At 34.8% G+C, this 19,250-nt stretch overlaps 1 protein-coding gene across 1 annotated transcript; it reads right to left on the bottom strand.

Annotated features, from left to right (window-relative positions):
- Positions 1-824: 824 nt before the first annotated feature.
- Positions 825-18,793, bottom strand: LOC137933360 (ATP-dependent RNA helicase DDX42). Its single transcript, XM_068777289.1, has 16 exons — positions 18,340-18,793; positions 17,370-17,463; positions 16,390-16,559; positions 15,271-15,511; positions 14,276-14,432; positions 12,931-13,070; positions 12,371-12,470; positions 11,549-11,551; positions 11,380-11,508; positions 10,386-10,560; positions 9,787-9,883; positions 8,396-8,546; positions 6,350-6,543; positions 5,687-5,796; positions 4,631-4,763; positions 825-1,895 (listed from the first exon to the last, which is right to left on the bottom strand). Exons 1-16 carry the CDS (start codon positions 18,585-18,587, stop codon positions 1,758-1,760), a joined length of 2,280 nt encoding a protein of 759 aa, XP_068633390.1. The 5' UTR covers positions 18,588-18,793; the 3' UTR covers positions 825-1,757.
- Positions 18,794-19,250: the final 457 nt, after the last annotated feature.

Raw genomic sequence — 19,250 nt, 5'->3', positions numbered from 1 at the left:
TTTTAACATCTAGGTCCACCAGTGGATGTCTGCAACTACGTCTATCATCTGAAATGATGATGCAATACATTTGTTGTGAGCACGCAGTACTTCTTGTGGCCATTATGGAAAAGTTTTGATTTCTAAACAATTTGGTTCTTCCTAGATTCTTCTAAGACGTATACAAGTGATCAGCTATACGATTCAAAGTGAATAATAATATAAATAAAAAATCGAATATACATTTCAATTATGAAATTAAATTACAATTATAAACAAATAAACATGGTACAGGACACTCCGAATTATTTTACAATTTTAATTCATAAAGTAACAGCACATATAATACAAGTAGTCATTTTGTATTTCAAAACAATGGCCATCAAACTTGTAAGTTTTACTAAATAAAAACTTTTTATTCGTCATCGGAAGCTTACGTCAATGTGTCCATAGATCCAGTATTCATTTTCATTAGATGATGGTTTCATAAAGTTTTATTTCCAAATAAAGTCCATTTAAATGGAACACTCTTTATAACTAATCATTTTCTTTAAAACAAAAACTGATAGAAATATCTCTCTATAAAAACAAATTATAACAATCACACAAAACAAGATAAACACATGAAATTGGGCAAAGTAATTATGTAATAAAGGAAAATAATTTCTTTACGAGTGCAAAAAGCGACATTTTCAAAATTCAAATCAACTATGTCAAAGACGCCATTAGTACTAAATAATTCCCGCGAATTTACAATGCACGGCCGCCATCTTTGTGACGTCATCTTGCCAACACACTTTGGTACAGTTAGCAAGAAAAGTTCAAGATTAAAAATATACTTTTTTTTTATTTTGTAATCACACTATCGTGATTGTTAACAGTGATTTATTTATTAAATATTTTATCGTTATAATCTCAGCCGATAAATGCCCATTGCAAGACATTATATTGCGCAAATTATAATAAAAAAATCAAAAATATAAAAACTATTACAAATTTATCCGGTGACCTATGTGCAGCGGTGGACATTCAACGACTGAAATTAATGAAATAAGCAAATTATTTTCTGGATATTTCTATTTATTTCACTTCCTACAAAAATATAATTATGTAGTATTTGCATTAATATTTTTTTATACATTGGTATTAATAGGTTCACTATGTAATGTTCCCACTATTGTAATACAAGCCTCAGTTAGTTTTGATCCTATATCTTTTTTAATTTGGGTTCATACATATTCACCATCTCTGTTTATAAATGATGGCGAAGTGTGCTATATGGAATCCAACCAAAAGTGTTTCACTTCTAAATAACTCAAATTTCGTAAACTCAAATAATAAAAAAAAATATTGTTTAAAGTATTTTTTTTGCTGGCCGTATTTTTATTCTTTTGGATGACGCAACATTAACTGAATGTTCTTCCTACACATTTTTCTGATATTTTATTACAAAAGTTTTGAATCAGGATAGAATTAAATTTGACGACAAATTATTTAATTTCCGAAAAATTGTTCAACACATTGAGTGTTTTCGAAAAGTGACATCAATTTTACAAAAACGATGTACTATTTTGTCATCAAAAAACAGATTTGAAATTATCTACTTAATTTCGTAAGTAGCGGACGTGACATAGAAAAAGAATAATAGGACAATTAAAATTCGCTTTGCTCTATCTAACCATCCTTTTGCCGTACAATATTATAGCATGAATGTAATAGCGAAATTCACTTGCAGACTTATCAGTCGTTTAGCAGTTCTATACTTCTCTATCCGTCTTCTACTCCCACCGACTCTTCTTGCCGCTCCTGCGGACTCTTTCTGGCTTCTCTTCGCTAGCCTGTGACGCTGGGGCGTTGACACCGGGCTGGAAGGTCGGTCGTGTCTGTTCCCAAGAGTGGTCTGTTGAAGCTGTAAACTGTTGAAACAAAAAATTCAATTTATTTCATATTTTTGTTAAATAAACCTTAATATATATTTTATTATAGTACGAGGGCCAAACTGAAAGTTTTTAGAACTGGCAACTTAAAAGCATTATATTAAAAAAATAAGTTTAAATTTTGAAAATAGAACTCTTTACCAATAATATTGAGTAGACATTTCATTCATTTGTCATTTGTTTTACGATTTGGCGGCAAATTGAAAATTGTCTGTGCACGTCAGAATGAATTTAAGCCGAGAAAATTTTCGTGCAATGATTTTTTATGACTTTCGATGTCATATAAGTCAACAAGAAAGTTATGATAGACTTCGATTGGCTTTTCACGATGAAGCCCCATCTCGTGCCACAGTTTACAACTGGTTTAATGAATTCAAACGTGGTCGAACTAATCTCACCGATGATTTGCGTGAGGGACGGCCTTCTACAGCGACGACTGAAGACAATATCAGTGTTGTGCGGCGTATGATAGAGACTGACAAAAGAGTGACCTATCAGCAGATTCGGACAAGTCTAGGCATAGGTATGAGTCAAGTGCACAAAATCCTCCATGAACATTTAGCGGTCAGGAAGCTTTGTGCCCGCTGGATACCGCATAATTTGACCGAGGCTCAAAAACTCCGCCGTGTTGATTGGTGCCGAGAAATGATCCAAAAATTTAACGGAGGTGACTCAAATGCTGTGTTCGACATACAAACGGGTGACGAAAGCTGGATTTACTGTTATGATCTGGAAACCAAAAGACAGTCTGCTCAGTGGGTGTTTCCTTCCGAAGAGTTGCCAACTAAAGTGAAGAGAGGTCGAAGTGTTGGAAAAAAGATGGTGGCCTCGTTCTACGGAAAGACAGGTCATTACGCGACAGTTGTCTTAGAGGGTCAGAAAACGGTTAATGCAGAGTGGTACACTAACAACTGTTTGCCACTTGTCTTGGAAAAAGTTCGAGAGAAACGACCTCGCAGCAGGATCCTCCTTCATCACGACAATGCCTCGTCGCACACCGCCAGGCAAACGATCGACTATTTGGCGACCTCAGACGTGGAATTACTGGGTCACCCGCCGTATAGCCCCGACCTCGCACCCTGCGATTTTTATTTATTCCCGAAAATAAAAGAAAAACTTCGAGGAAAACATTTTATGGACGCCGAAGAAGCAGTGGCTGCGTTTCAAAACGCCGTCGAAGAGACCCCTAAGGCCGAGTGGGCAAGGTGCTTTTCTCAATGGTTCCATCGAATGCAGCGATGTATTGATGTAAATGGACGCTATTTTGAAAAGTTATAATAAAACTAATAACTTGCTAGAATGCTTAGTTTTTGATTTTCTAAGAACTTTCAGTTTGACCCTCGTATCGACAAAAATGGTTTATATAAAATATGAATAAATATAGTCGCATATATACAAACCAGATATACACAAATAGTATGTACAAAATTATAGTAATAAATACTCTTTTGTTATACTTTTTGCATGTGGCTGGTTTTAATGACATTAAAAAGGTTACATTTAAAAAAAGGGTTACTGGAGATTATTATATTAACCTAACGAACAGTCTACTTGTTGGCGATTCTCTATTGAGAGAGAAAAAAAATCTCTAATTTTCATATAAAATTCAAAAAAAACTTTTTTCCCGACCCATAAAAATAAAAATACATAAATATAAAAAGTGAGGCGGCAATTCTAAAAAAATAACACGTTTTCTAATAAACATATTTTAAATTACAATTGTGAAAATTAACAAATAAAAACTTTAATGTAATTAACAAGAAAATTGAACAAAATTTCTGAGAATAAAAATATAACAATTCGTAATCCGTCACGGCGTCTGGTTAGTCGGCAAAATTAAAACACATTTATCGAGGTGAATTCTCCACTATTCTAAAGTACTATCTAATTTTGTCACATAACACTCTCTGTTCATTTTATTAAGTTTGTAACGCCTGACATTTTAGATGGTAATAAATTGGTTATATCAAATTTTACATTTGAATTTTTTCGTTTTTATTTAGATTTATTTCAGCACCTTAACATATGAAGTATATTTTAAATTTGACATTTGAGGAATATTCTAGAATTTTGGAATGTTTGTTAGTGAAGTTTTCGTTATAAGCTACTTTAAGTTATAAGTATATACAGGACATTGCAAAAGTTTTGCAATATCCTATATACAGACTGCTGCTGCATGGCTAAAGTATATATTAGTCCCTTTCTTACTTAATTGCCACTTCAGATAAGCAATTCTTTGAACTACATCAGTGACCTTGGTTCTTCTATGGAACTTTTCATATCTGATTCGATCTCGAGGAAAAACTCCGAGCATAGCTCTCTCCATTGCTCTGTGAGTGATCTTGAGCTTTTTTATGAAGCTCATCGTAAGTAACCATATGTCATCACCAGCTATACACACTGGTTAACCCTTAAATGGATAACAATGCAGGGAAAAATATAAAATGTATATAAATATACGTATGTAATATTTTTAAAGTTATTAAAAAAAAAACCTTATGTTTTAGATACACAACACTATGCATTTACTGCTACTTACGCCGTTTAAGTGGTATGTTGCAGTTTTTCATCATTATGCATTTAAGGGTTAAAACCATAGTCTCCAAAAATTTCGATATTTTGGACGAGAATTTTATGAAATTTCCCAAATGCTGCCTAACCTTTAACATTGTAAGTCTAATATACATTTAAATAAGTACCTATTTCATACATACCTGATTGTACTGCGAGCGGAAGGCCTGCTTCAGCGACGCCAGCCTGTCGGTGGCTGGACCGTGGCCTTTGTCCGCGGGTATGGTGGTGGTCACCTCATCGGTGTACGCCGGCAGACCTGGCCGCTCCTTGTACCTGCAAATATTGAAGCCTCCTATATTACCACTACTATTTTCATTAAAGTCAAAATAACTTTATTATATAATATCATTAATCATTTATAATTCTGAGCTTTAAATTATGTTTTAGTCAGGTCGTAAAGCGCCACCTATCAAGAACAACTAACAACAAATTTCATGGGATTTGTCGATTATCTTGATGATTAACAACAAAACTTTTTAAACCTATATCTTGTACATACTGTGAAATAGATTAGTATACATTATCAGCTCACAGACATCCATTGCAAGGTATAAATCTCCCACAGAGGCATCTATGGAGGGATATACCATAATCGCCACGCTTGGTAAACGAGTTGGCGATCGCAGTGTGGAATTATGGTACGCAGAGGACGGTGCTGTCCATCCTCTGGAAACTTGTTTAAGAACAGTGGCAAACCTATATATTAACGCACAAAGTTTAATTTAGTCAAAAAAGCCATACATAGAGTGACTACACACAGAGTGGCACTAATCGGTGGAACATAACTCCTGAAGATGCCACGTGGAGGGGTGAAACACGTGTTGAGTAATTTGGCAGTGACGGTTGTGTTATTCGCATTGTTTGCATCATACGCATTTATCAGCGGGCTGGCGGGCGGCGCACTTTGTTGCACGACTACCACTGCATGTGCGGAAGTGGCTAAATATTGGTCCTTTTCTTACTTAGTATGGACTTCCGCAAAATAACGCCTGATTCCATTAAATAGTTGAATTAAAACTCTGAAATGGAACCCGCGACAGTCTTAGTTCTCTACCGCAGGGCTAAAGATTTATTTGGACATTATATATATGTAAATTATAAATTATATAATAAATAATTATATACATCCGTTTTAAAACTGTTTACCTGATATAATGCAAAGTAAACGTGTCTGTTATAACGTATTTCTCACTCACCCCAGTCCGCAGCCACCAACATTCAGATTCTTTCCTTTGCCCTTCTTGAAGCGCGACTTGCGGAACCACGCCGACTGCATTGCCAGCTGCATCAGCTCCTCTGGCACCTCCTGGCGGTTCAGATTAACACTACATAAATACTACGTAAATAAAAAGACTGGCTAAAATTTTTTTTTATAGTGGGTAGGTAGATAAATATTTGACTACCCCCATTTAAATTTAATAAATTAGACTCATCCAGCATCTAACAAATTATTATACGAAAGACATAAGCTCTCAAAAAGTCTTTGATATTTAGTCTCTCACAGAGAAAGAGACAACAAGCAACCCTCATGACGACTGGTCTACCTGGACAGAACAGGGCTACGAGAACGCCAGTGACCTCAACGGTCTTCTGGGATTCCTCGAGAAGTTTGGCTGGCTAGATTGAAGCCCACCCCGACACGATCAGCACATTGTGACAAGACATGGAAACTATCGAGTTTTTTTAACTTCTTTTACTTTGGCTGTGTTTTACGAGAGAAATACAGCTATTAATGATGAAGAAAGTTACCAAGAAGAGTATGAGTGACATAAGTGTTAAGTGTAAGAGAAAGAGAACACAAAATATCTGCATGAGAGTGTGAGTGACTGTTCTGGCTGGAGAGGACAGGAGTAGAGTACCTGCTGAACAGCCTCGAGGCTCCGCAGCAGATGCGCGGCGAAGTCCTTATCTTTGTCGCGCGCGAGCAGTGTGTGTGCGTCTCCTCGCACGCCAGCACGCCCCGTCCGACCCACGCGGTGTGTGTGCGTGTCGATATCGCGCGCCACTGTGTAGTTGATCACTGTACGCACGTGCGGGATGTCCAGACCTCGAGCTGTGGAATACAATTTATTCACATTATCCTATGAACCGCTGGAACCTTATGATTACAGACCAGCCAGATAAACCTTGGAGTCTGCCGTGGACGCCAAGGGCTCCGTTTTGAGTACTAAAGATAAATCCTTAGTACTCTACTTATGACGTACACACCAATACCTCACTTTGCGTCGTGGTCACAAAAAAACACGACGCAAATTGAAACGCCGCAGAGTGAATTAAGATTTTCTATAGCTAACCATGTAAAGATCGAAGATAGGTTCCAGGGTCATGAAAATACTACTTTTTAAAAAGAAAATTGAACAAAGTAAACATTTGAAAAACAAAAATAATATAACTCTGCCAATAAATAAATTGGAATGATATTTACCTTTTTTGTAACCAGAAACAACACGTAAAAATTTGTATAAATTTATTATTCTCTTTTTAAAAAAGTACAACACACTGCATTACAACACATTACGTAATTGAAACTGAATTCCAAAATTAGGAAAATAAAGTGAAAATAAAACTGTATTCAAATTGCGTTAATTTTTAGTTAGAAAGGGAATCCCCGAGTTTCGATGGCACGGCGCAATTAGAAACAAAAGTGTTGCTATCTTTTGGCAAAAAAAATTTATGTGTCATGAGTTCAAACTATCAAACAGTATTAACCCATGACATACATCCCGCAAGCGCGTGTTTTATACAGCACTCCCTTTTTAATGTTCGAGATGGATGTGCGAAAGGGATGTTGTGCAAGAGGGACGCCAGATGGAACGCCCTCATTTGCATATATAATAGAAAATACATAATAAATACAAATCATTTTTACTCGCGTCACCAATAATTAATTATTATTCTAAGTAAGAGAGGGACTAATATATAGCTACTTCCGCTATGCAACAGTAGTCGTGCAATGAAGTGCACCGCCCGCCAGCCCGCTGATAAATGCGTATTTATGCATAGCGGAAGTAGCTATATATTAGTCCCTTTCTTAGGATGGATATCCACAAAGTAACGCCTGAATCTATTAGGTAATCATTATTCTAGAATTTATTTACTTTATTGGAGATAGACAGTAACAAAAGGCAGTAAGAAAGTACAAACTTAGAAGCTTAGAATATAAAATTAGTTACAGTTGTTACCTTATGACTATCTCACTGACAACATATAATGATTTATAGTCAAACAATGAAAAAAACATTTTTTTCATTGTTTGACTATAAGATTATTCTAGAATTACCACATTAACTAACACACAGATTCATTCGTTTTATTATAGGTCTGTGGTATACGATTATATTTATTATTTAAAGAGAGGTATCTTCTTCTCAGCCAATGGATGCCCAATGAAAGGCATATGCTGGTTCCTATCTGTCCACCTTGTAGGGGACTGATGGGAACCTTTCGGCTCTAACGGCCACCAGTTGCACAAACGATCTGACCCACCCACTGCCACTTCAGACGGGCTAATCATCGTGCCACGTCGATGATCTTACATTACTCTCTGGGTAACCTGGCCTTCTCATAAGGCCCATTGTTAGCGACAAGCGAGCATAAACCATGTCCTCATAAACAAAAGGGATCATAATTAAGTCATGGATGCACAGACCGCGGCCCGCCGGTCGAATACTGGTGGCCCGCCGACAGCAAAAATAATACTCTCGTACATTCGAAAAATATTGAATTTTAATTATTATCAATTTTTTATTGTCTTTAATTACGTATACATCTGGCGGCCGGCACGCCATCAGTTCATGATTTGCCCGAGTGGCCTTTAGCCTTAATAAGTCTATGCAACCATGGTTTAAGTAATGATGCAAAAGATCTTTTACAAGGACCTAAACTCCAGTCACCCCGATACGTACCAGCAACATCCGTGGCCACTAAGATACTGTTCTCCTGACGCTTGAAGGCCGTGATCACCTTGTTCCTGTCGGCCTGGTCCATGTCACCATGCAGCAGTAGCGCATCGTACTCCTGTACACCTAGATTGGCAGCCGTCTGCTCTGCCTCCAGCTGCGAACAAAATTTTCAGCATTATCACTATATCATCATCATTATTTCAACCACACGACTGGAAATCTTGGATAGAACATATCACTGTATAGCTCACATCAAAGTTAAAGTCAGCTCTGAAGTTGATGCACCTTGAGTACAGTCAGATACACATTGCATCATCAGGATATCTATGGCCAATGCAAGACATAGGCTTTTACCTAAGATCAGCATGGTGATAGGTCTTCCGCTGCCTGCATCCAGTGACTTTCTGAGACCTTGCCTGTGTTCCGTCCACCTTTTTTGTACCATGTCTCCCAAAGAATTTACTTTAAAACAAAAAGCATTTAAATAATGACCCAAAGCGAAGGGTTGAATCTCACGTCGAGTACATTTTCTAATTGGCCTCCTTAAAAACTAAATATCCCCACTAAAGGATGTGGGTCCCACGTTGAGAAACAATGTAAACGTGTAATAATTATCTAATATATAAAATTCTCGTGTCACGGTGTTCGAACTTGAACTCCTCTGAAACGGCTTGACTGATTTTTATCAAATTTAATATGCGTATTCAGTAGATCTGAGAATCGGCTACTATCTATTTTCTATACCCCTAAGTGATAAAGGTTGTTCACACTTAAATTTTTTTTTTTTAACGAAATTTTTTGTTTTTATTTTTTTATGATACAGCATACAAGAATACATACAACCATAAATTTTCACCCCTCTACGATCAACCCTTATTTTTAATTTGTAAATTAAAATATCAATTTTTTTTGCAAAACAACGTTTGCCGGATCAGCTAGTAATCTATAATAAAAGATAGGAAAAGAGATTAGTTTGTGAATGTACATGACTGTACTTTCAATAAAACAATTATACACTTCGTTGCAACAGTCAGGGTACACTAACATACATATACATATCTCTCACTATTATTTCATTCTCCACTGCTACTCTACTTATATGAGTTAATAGCAGTGTTTTTCACGTGGGACAAACTCCCCTCAAGTGGACAATTTGATTATTAAGTGAGGCAATTAAGTTGACTCGACACGAGTTTAACTCTTTCGGTGTAATATAAAAATTATATATGTTACATAGTGGGGCGTAATTATAAAAAGGCCTAAGTGGGACATCGCACAAGAAAATTTGAGAAACACAGGTTAAACCCGCATAATATATATATAACATTATATAACAAATATAATATATAAATCATATATAACATTTAATATATTTTAATTAATGCAATCTTTACCTTTTTAGTGACAAATATAATAACACTGCCCGCCGAGAGGAACTCCACCAAATTCTTCAACAACCACGGCCACTTCTCCTCCGGTTTGTTGAATATTCTGTATAAATTGTACAAATATATTAAAACAGATAAAATACTAGTGTATTTATTTTTTTACTACGTATCATGAGATCGACACAGACAGACAGACTACAAGCGGATGTGTTTTACCATAACTAACAGTTACGGATATGATGGCATTTAGATAGATGTTGTGGCATTTAGTTGCATATAGTGGTATTTAATTAGATATTGTGGCATTCAATTGCATATTGCGGCATTTAGTTGGATATAGCGGCATTTAGCTAGATATAGCGTCATTTAATTAGATATAGCGGCATTTAGTTGGATATAGCGGTATTTAGTTGGAAATAGCGGAATTTAATTGTATATAGCGGCATTTAGTTGGATATAGTAACATTTAGTGGGATATAGAGGCATTTACCTGGATATAATGACATATAGTTGGATATTGTGACACATAGTTGGATATAATGGCATTTTGTTGGATATAGTGGTAATTTGTTGGATGTAGTGGCATGTGGCGCCGCCTACCGTACCGCACGTGCTGGGTGACGAGGTCGCAAGCCTCTCCCGCGGCGCCGTGCTGCACGCGCACCGGGTCATGTAGGGCGTCGCGCGCGAGCCGCTCGACGCGACGAGGGAACGTCGCAGAGAACAGCAACGCCTGCCTCTCAGGTCGGACGTGGTTGCAGATCGATCGCACCTGGGGCTCTGTAACAACACGTGACCAGGTTTATCATCAATGAGACGTCAAATATTTTACTGCAGGACATAGGCCTCTTCCTCTAGATTTCATCAGTCATCATTTCCACAGTAAAACATAAGATTTTGATTTATAGTCTACATTTAAGAACCTGTTCTGGTCATCAAGTCTAAAGAGGAATATATAACCTAACTAAGTAGGCGCATAAAAATTAAAAGTTATAATCTTACATACGTAGATATACTGTTATAATCTTTGATCTAGGAATGAGAAAAAGGGAAAGAAGACGATGTGTGAAAGATAAAAAAGAGAAGAAAATAGAGGTTGTGAAGTGACTTAATAAAATCACCGCTATCAAAAAATAAAGCCTACCACCTAATTCAATAGTTGCACCGGGAATATTTAAATAATTCTGTATCTTTGGTGTAATATCATGTTCGTTCCACTCTTCTTTTAAATCGTCGTTACTGTTTGATACTTTAATATTTCATTTTTGATATTTTGGTGGCCTATGGAGTCGCTCTCTTCTGATGCAGTATCATTTTCACAGTTACCACAATTTGATTTATAAACACTCGAACAATTAGATAATGCGTTGCATATAATTCATTATAAGATCCTTCGTTACGTTCAATCATCTTTTTTTAATTATTAAGTGTTCTATACAACAAAAGATTTGGCGGCTCTTATAAGCGAGAGAAACATCTTGTATTATACCAACAGAGATAACAGTGATCCAAAAAAACCATCATGAGTTTACTCGTGGCAGCTGGTAATGTATATCTATTATTAACTTGGCCCATATAGTGTTAAATGTTCACACTTACCAAATCCCATATCGAACATTCTATCAGCCTCATCCAGCACCAGGTATGTGACTCTCTTCAGATTGGTGGCTTTGCATTTTATCAGATCTATCATACGTCCGGGAGTACCAACTACTATCTCCGCACCAGCTGCAATTAACAACATATAATTATATCAGAACTTTATTACAACCTGTAACATGCAATCGTATCACATAATCAACTAAGCTTCGTATAACTTGGTCATCATATAAAACACATGACATGTACAACTTCACCAAGTTAATGTTTAACTTGAACTGCTAATATAAAAGTGAGATCACAGGAACTTTATCATAGACCTGGGGTGGCCAAGCTCTTTGTTAGTGCAAGCAATTTTTCGAAATTTGAATTTTTTTTCGAGCCGCAATTGAAATTTCATTTAAAACACGCAAATTAATGTTTTTACAAAAATCATATTATTTGAACTTATGTAAACAAATGTACAGTACATACACACATATATGACAGCACTCCTAATAATACTTAAGACGCCGGTTAGTTAATTATGATCGGTGTTCGGATTTCGCTAATTTTATGTTGGAATAATAATAATTATTATTGACACCAGTGAATTATTTTGATTTCCCAGCAGCTGACATAAAAGTTATATTAATTTAAATATGAAATAATTCGACAATCAATCGGAGCCAATAATAGTCGTTCAGAGCCGCATATGATATGGCTCGCGGGCCGCAGTTTGGCCACCCCTGCTATAGTCTATTAAATTATTTATTTTAATATATTACTAGACCTCCAAGATCATAGGCCGCTTATAAAGATTATATAGCCTTTATTAGGGCCAAATAATTGATAAATAATTACTTTTTCATGTTTAATTTCTGGTATTTTTCAAACATACCATAAAACAAAATACCAAAATTTTTTGTAATACATAATAAACATTATATAATCTGTGATACCACCACCATAGATAATAATTAAACATAGATATAAAAAACATTCTCTTTACCTTCCAAGGCTTTCGATTGCTCCCATTTAGATCCACCACCGTAGCAGCAAACACACCTTATGTTATAAACTTTTCCAAAACGTTTCGCTTCCATATAAATCTGAAAACCATAAAGAAAAACTTAATGTACTATAACACTACTTCTATCTCATTCTAGATGTAGTACAAATAAGATGATTAAACAAATAATATTATTCCTTCAATATACAGAAGAGTTAATTCAAGAATTATTGTTTAAAGCATGCTATATAAATGAGTTTATTAGATGTCCTAATAAGAACGCTTCAAGGTCATCCAGAGAACGATGGAGAGAGCTATGCTGAGTTTGGCCGCGAGATTTAGAAATGAGATCCGAAGTATTGCTCGTCTCAAGTGGCAGGAGGAGGGGGGACACCGACAAATACTTGTACAGTGTGTGTTTAGAGACATATAGATTGTATTTATGTATAATGGAAAAACGGGATCTATTTGTACCACTAGGCGCACGAAATAGATGGATGGGACACGTATGTCCCAATAGACTTCAAAGGGTTAAAATCAAAAATAGTGCCATAACACACCTGCTGTGCCAACTCCCTCGTTGGTGCAAGAATAAGTCCAATTGGACCATCTCCGGGTGCCAGTTCCTTCTGATCCATTATGTGTACCAAAAGTGGCCATAGGAATGCTGCGGTCTTACCCGAACCCGTTCGTGCAATACCTGGAATTAAATCAAATAATATTTTTTAGAAACCAATAACTAATATGTACAAATTCATTATTAATAAGTATTGAATAATTTCATCATTTTATTATAAATGAAGTAATAAATCACAAAGGATCAACAGAATCCTTGTGTTTTGCAATATATACAGAGATAAAAGTGCAGTTCAATGTTTTATAAGCTTCAAATCACCAGCCCTATGATTATCTTGGCACTGACTTGAGCCGATTTATTTATAATCAAAGCATAAATAGCCATATAAACAGTTTAAAAAGAAGTTGAATAAACCAACTAAAAAAAAATTCATAGATATATGCACTAATATTGATGCAGAACTCATATTTATATAATACCTTGTCCTCATGTTATATATATATACATATATATATATATGTATATGCATACATAAATGTATATGTATAAATATATATATATATATATATATATGTATATATATATATATGTATTTATATATATGTATATATATATATGTATATATATAATTGTATATATACATGTGTGTGTGCGTGTGGAAAAGGTATATAATATATATGTGAGCATGTTTGCATTCATGTATGTATGTGTATAGTAACATATGTTTGTACACTCTAACTTAACTCCCCTCTCCTTAATATCTCTCATCTCCATCCAAAGGTTGTCTGGTAGAGATCGCCTTGAGCGATAAGACCACCTCTTGTATAAATCTTTTTTTTTTAAATTGTTATCAATGGTGTACAATAGATAGTAAATAAATAGATGAAATAATATGTAATAGATTCAGGCGTTACCTTGCGGAAGTCCATCCTAAATAAGAAATAGTATTTAATCTAAACTAAGAAAGGGATTAATATATAGCTAGTTCCGCTATGCAGCTGTAGTCGTGCAATGAAGAGCACCGCCATGATAACTCGGTGTTTGGCACTGGTCAGTGTAACATCTCCTGAGGATATCCCGTGGAGGGGTGATACACGTGTAGAGTGAATTAAGAGTGGTAGTTGTGTTTGGCATTGTTCACCGCACGCGCATTTATCAGCGGGTTGGCGGGCGGTGCACGTCATTGCACGACTATTGCTGCATACCGGAAGTAGCTATATATTAGTCCCTTTCTTAGTTTAGATTAAATAATAGTCAGTACTATCTCATTGTGACAAACCTGGGAAAACATTACAAAACAAACAAATAATTTTATAAAGCAATCATACCAATAAGATCTCTGCCGGATAGTGCAGCAGGGACTCCTGCGGCCTGTATGGGTGTTGGCTGTGTGTACTCAGAACGACGAATGGCTTTCATCAACTGCTCGTCGAAACCAAGATGTGCAAAACTGCTCACTGGCCGCGGTGGATCAGGACCTGTTACCTAAAATAAAGACCATATTAATTGTTACATTTATTTACAAATGTTTATAAATAAATTAACTTATATGACAACAATATTAGCCAGTCGCATTACAATATAAATTTAAGTATATAAAATATAAAGGGTACCAGAAAGTAATGTCGTTCCGTACATATTTTACAGGAAAACCGATATTTTATAGAAAGACCTAAAAGGTTGTTGATAAAGGAGGTAAATATATTGTTGATTAAAAATAAAAACTTGTCAAAAATGTTTTCATGTGAATTTAAGCGACATTACTATAAGTCCCCCTAATATATCAAAGTAATTACTTTATATATTTATCTTTTATTGCTTTAAATTATAAACAATTGTAATTTGACATGTCCCTGTTGCATACAATTTACTATACTTTAGTAAAAATATAACATAAAACGTAAAAATGTAAAATGAATATAACAATTTTAGATTTAAATGAATTACATCTTTTATTGGTTATAAATACATATTTCATTATAACAAATGAATTATATTAAAAATAGTCAATATATTTTAAAAAATACTTAAGTTCTGTATGACTATCCAAATGTCTTTTAAATTACTGGCAACAAATACGTAAAACCTTGACGATTTATTTTAAGTAAAGTAAGTTTTGAATAAATATATTTTCAGAAAAATAGTTAATCTATTTTGCAGACCCTTTAAATATGTATTTTATTGTATTAAAATTTCATATATTGAATAATGGCTCAATCTACCAAGGGGCTTGGGCCTACCCTGACATTTATAGAATAAAAAAAATTAAGAATATACTTATTGTGGATTCAGGAGAGGGTATATTAAAAAGAAACCAACTAACCTTAACACCTAAATTCTTCTTTAAATCCTCAACCTGCTGATGTGTTAAATTCTCAATTTCTTCATGAGGCACATAGAAGTTCTTTTCAAAAGGCTCATATTCTATTTCAGAGTGATCTATAGGTGGTAATGGATCTATAATTTTCTTCTTTGGTGGTGGAATTGGGTTGCCATCTTCATCATATTCAATTTCCAGGTCAGAGTCATCTCCGGCATTAGAAAGAGGATTTTCTTCCATGTATCTGAAAATTAATAGCTTTTAATAAATGAAAGTGTATCAGAATGGTTTTTTTTTCAATATATAGAACAACTTGATAATTCTGTGAAAAATTAGCAAGCCATTTAGGGCTGTGAAAAATATATAGTTGTTTTAATTTTTTTTAATGACCTAAATTTTTACAAATATCTAACGTAAGAAAGGTTTTAGTTTTTATACTTATTTTATACTCTTATGATTGAATAAAAGCACAACCAAGTTTTTTTTATGGCTCCCATTATTGTGGACCTGTCATTCCCTTATCATATTTTAAAGACAGGGCTCCTATTATCAATAGTTTTTTCATTTTTCATTTTTATATTCATGATTTCTCTTCCATCTTTTTACTCTTCACCGCATTTGTAAGACATTTTTATTTACATTTACAATAATTAATATTATCCTTATTTTAATTAATTTCCTACAAATACTTCCATTTTAATACAACTGTTGAGAATTATGACAACCCTAATTTAGAATATTGTTTTAATTGGCTTTTTGACAACCATACAGTGTAATGGTAAAAAACAATTGCTTTATTATAATTTCAGTCATAAGAGATCCACTGATACAGGCCTACCGTCCTAGATTTCCAATAGAACTAGTTGGCTTCCATCCAGCATGATCTTGACCTTGTTATGTAAGGCAGTTTTTTTAAAAAGGCTTTATAAATACTGGAAATAAATAGAAATCATTCATCATGTCAACCCCTAGGCGCATACTTAAAGGCATAGGTCTCCTCCATAGATCACCACAAAGACCGGTCTTGCACTACTTCCAGCAACTGCTACCTTGACTATGGCATTGGGGTCTAGACCTACCACTAGATGAAGCTTAGAATTTATTAAAAATAATAAAACTTACTTGTAGTAACTCTCTTCATCATCAAGTTCATCTATATCACCCCTCGTCCCCCTACCGCTGTCTTCTTTTCCTGCGATTGCATTTTCTTTACTGGTCACCAAGTCTTTAGCAGCCTGCTTCTCCAAACCAGCCATGTATGCATCCAATGGATCCTCTTCATCATCATCTGCCTAATAAAGTTTTCTTTCAAACAAATATTCTCAAAGGAATGATTTGATCAGACTTCAGATCAGCTTTTATAAACTATGGTTATGTTAGTAAAAAAAAAAAAACAATGTAATGAAGGGTCCGGCTATCGCGACCCCGACTGTGCCTGTTGGCAGGGATCTTAACCGGTAATAGTCTTTTTAACAAACATCTGTTTATATTAGGTGTTGTGGACAGTTCTGCTGCAGATAGGTAGCACTTTACAGAGCTACCCATCTCGAACCACTGAGATCGACAGAGAAATTGAAGGTCTGCGGTGATTTTGCAAGGGTTGTGTTCGCTTTAGTAAGGCTAACTCCGACGCAAAACGAGCACAGGGCTGCTTGGTTGGTTCTTGGTTGGTGCCTCGGCCCAGGCCGCAGAGACAAGACTATAGAATATCCAGATTGGTTGGTGCCTAACTTAATAATTTTTGTCTTATTCATTTCATAACTATCATCAATTGAGCCGTAAGATGTACACTACTGGACCCACACAGATTTTTGGTAAGACCAGTTGGAAGCAGCTTTTCCGGGTTTTCATATCCGAAACTCCGCTGATCTCTACTTCATGAAATTATTAGTACCATATTTCAAATCTCTAAGCCATATGGTTCCAGAGATATTATAATAAATCAGAAGATAGTTGGAAATCACATACATATATAATCTGCAATTTTGTAGCCCTCATAAGTTTAAATATTCATTATAAATGTTAGCTTTTCTAAAATTGTAAATATTCACATTGTTCATGCAATATATGCATTTTGAATTGACAGGTGAAACTGAGCTTACCTTAGAACTAGAAGCTGCATCATATGTAGGGCTACCAGGTGCTGGTATATATGCCAGGGCTGGCGTTGGAGGTTCATCGTCTTCATCAAAATATCTGTAACATATATATTTTCAGTACATTGTTCTAATACAGGAAACATGCAGTCCAATAAAGCTCATAATCCAAAAATAGCTCTTTAGTAAGAGACGAAGCATGAGTAGGCCAACTAAGTAGACCTGGACAGCCTCGGGAAGTCACTAGATGTAGGCAGTACAGGACCGGTCTTCATGGCAATCTTTGGGTTAGGCCTTTACCCTACAGTGGATCACCATCCACTGATAAGTAGATTGTAAAAGGTGACAAAAGTGAACACTCATGCATATCAAGGAGGTTTCCCTAAACCTGCTACATAGGTTATACAAGCACTTACATTTCAATATTGTTAATAGAGAAGTAATAATTTTGAACTGAATTTTTAATTAATTAAACTATCCTTTTCTGCAAGATGAAATATTAGATTAAAAGTTATATGCCAATAACATCCAGTACTAAAATTAAAAAAATGAAAAATTATTTATTTTAGACATTAGCATTATATACATAACAGTACCATACAGTAACCAGGGCCATGATATATATCCATACAAATTAAATGTGGGTTTTAATGTGCAATTACTCTATAATCTAACTAACGGGGTACTTAGAGGGTATCCCACTTATCCAAGAAGATAAAACCATGAAAAATTGTTACATTAGCTATTTTGGCGTCTGATTAGTTTAAATTGCAAAATTTTAAATAGATAAACAAAATGTTTTATGCCTTAAAAATTTAAGATATTCATTGTCTCTTAAATATTTATATTTTTCAGCATAACTACATATCGGGAATATATTTCTCTCCACCACCAGATGTTTACTAATGCACCATCACAGTGCTATCGTAAAATACTTTAGGTTTATAATCGCAACAATAAAATAAAAACAACTCACTCATCTTCCGTTTTAGATCGTTTTTTTCCCAGTGTTCCCCAGTTGCCGGTGACGGCATTCTGAGTTATGGAGTTCATCGTGGAGTAACCCTGCTTGGACAGACCTGATGTAGGCGGCGGCACGGCATGCATGGGAGTAGTCGGCGGAGGAACAGCATGCAGTGAAATATTTGACGGATTTCGTTTAGGCATTGTAAAGCCGGCAAAGCCAAATCCTTTCCCTGAATTCCCGCCTGAATTATAACTCATTTTGGCAAATTAAAGCTTCCACTTAAATTGTATGATTTATATCAATAGATCATAACAAATATTAGGTTACTTATAATTATACAACTAAAACTATATGAAAACTGCTTTGGGCAACGAGTAACAAGTAAACGATAGTAAATTAAATCGGCAACTAAGGCACAATGACAATTTATTCCCTAATTGCAATTTGTTAACATTTAAAGCAAAATAACAACAGCCTACGAATTTATCTAATATCCATAAATTCATGGCCCAGAGACAACTTTCTATTATTGCAGACCTCAATGTTATGAGGACTTTTGGAGAGAAGTCTTTAATATTACTTCTGTATATTAATTAACAATAATTTTTAATTTATTTATTTAACTTGCATTTGATGAAAACTAGAAAGCACACGTTGTAAAAAAATTTTCAATAATTTATTTTTTAAGCTTATGACATATAAAAATATTGTTAAAACGATTAATAAGTATATTATTTTTAGTATTATTATTAATTGAATTGTACTCTAAATTGTAAAAAAAAACAGTAAATTTGCTTAATTAATTCGAATCTGAATTTTGGGCTTTCAACACGTTGAATTAATTATTAAATGTTAGTAAGCTGTGTTCTAATACTTTATGTATGTCTTATATAAAAAATTTAATAATTTTTATGTATTAA

Source organism: Battus philenor, unplaced genomic scaffold (assembly GCF_028537555.1).
Source record: "Battus philenor isolate CCGP_79_NKW_IND1 unplaced genomic scaffold, ilBatPhil1.0.hap1 SCAF_13, whole genome shotgun sequence".
In the NCBI taxonomy this organism is placed as follows: domain Eukaryota; kingdom Metazoa; phylum Arthropoda; class Insecta; order Lepidoptera; family Papilionidae; genus Battus; species Battus philenor.
The sequence above is the reverse complement of the archived record's forward strand: the minus strand, read 5'-3'. Positions and strand labels throughout refer to the sequence as shown.

Bases quoted from the DNA above. Each gene is read 5' to 3' on its own strand.
- LOC137933360 (XM_068777289.1), bottom strand. From the start codon at position 18,587: ATGAGTTATAATTCAGGCGGGAATTCAGGGAAAGGATTTGGCTTTGCC. The intron at 10,561-11,379 runs GTAAGTGTGAAC...GTGTTGTTACAG, and splicing joins AATGTTCGATATGGGATTTG to AGCCCCAGGTGCGATCGATC. The intron at 8,547-9,786 runs GTAAAGATTGCA...TTTTGTTCGCAG, and splicing joins TTATATTTGTCACTAAAAAG to CTGGAGGCAGAGCAGACGGC.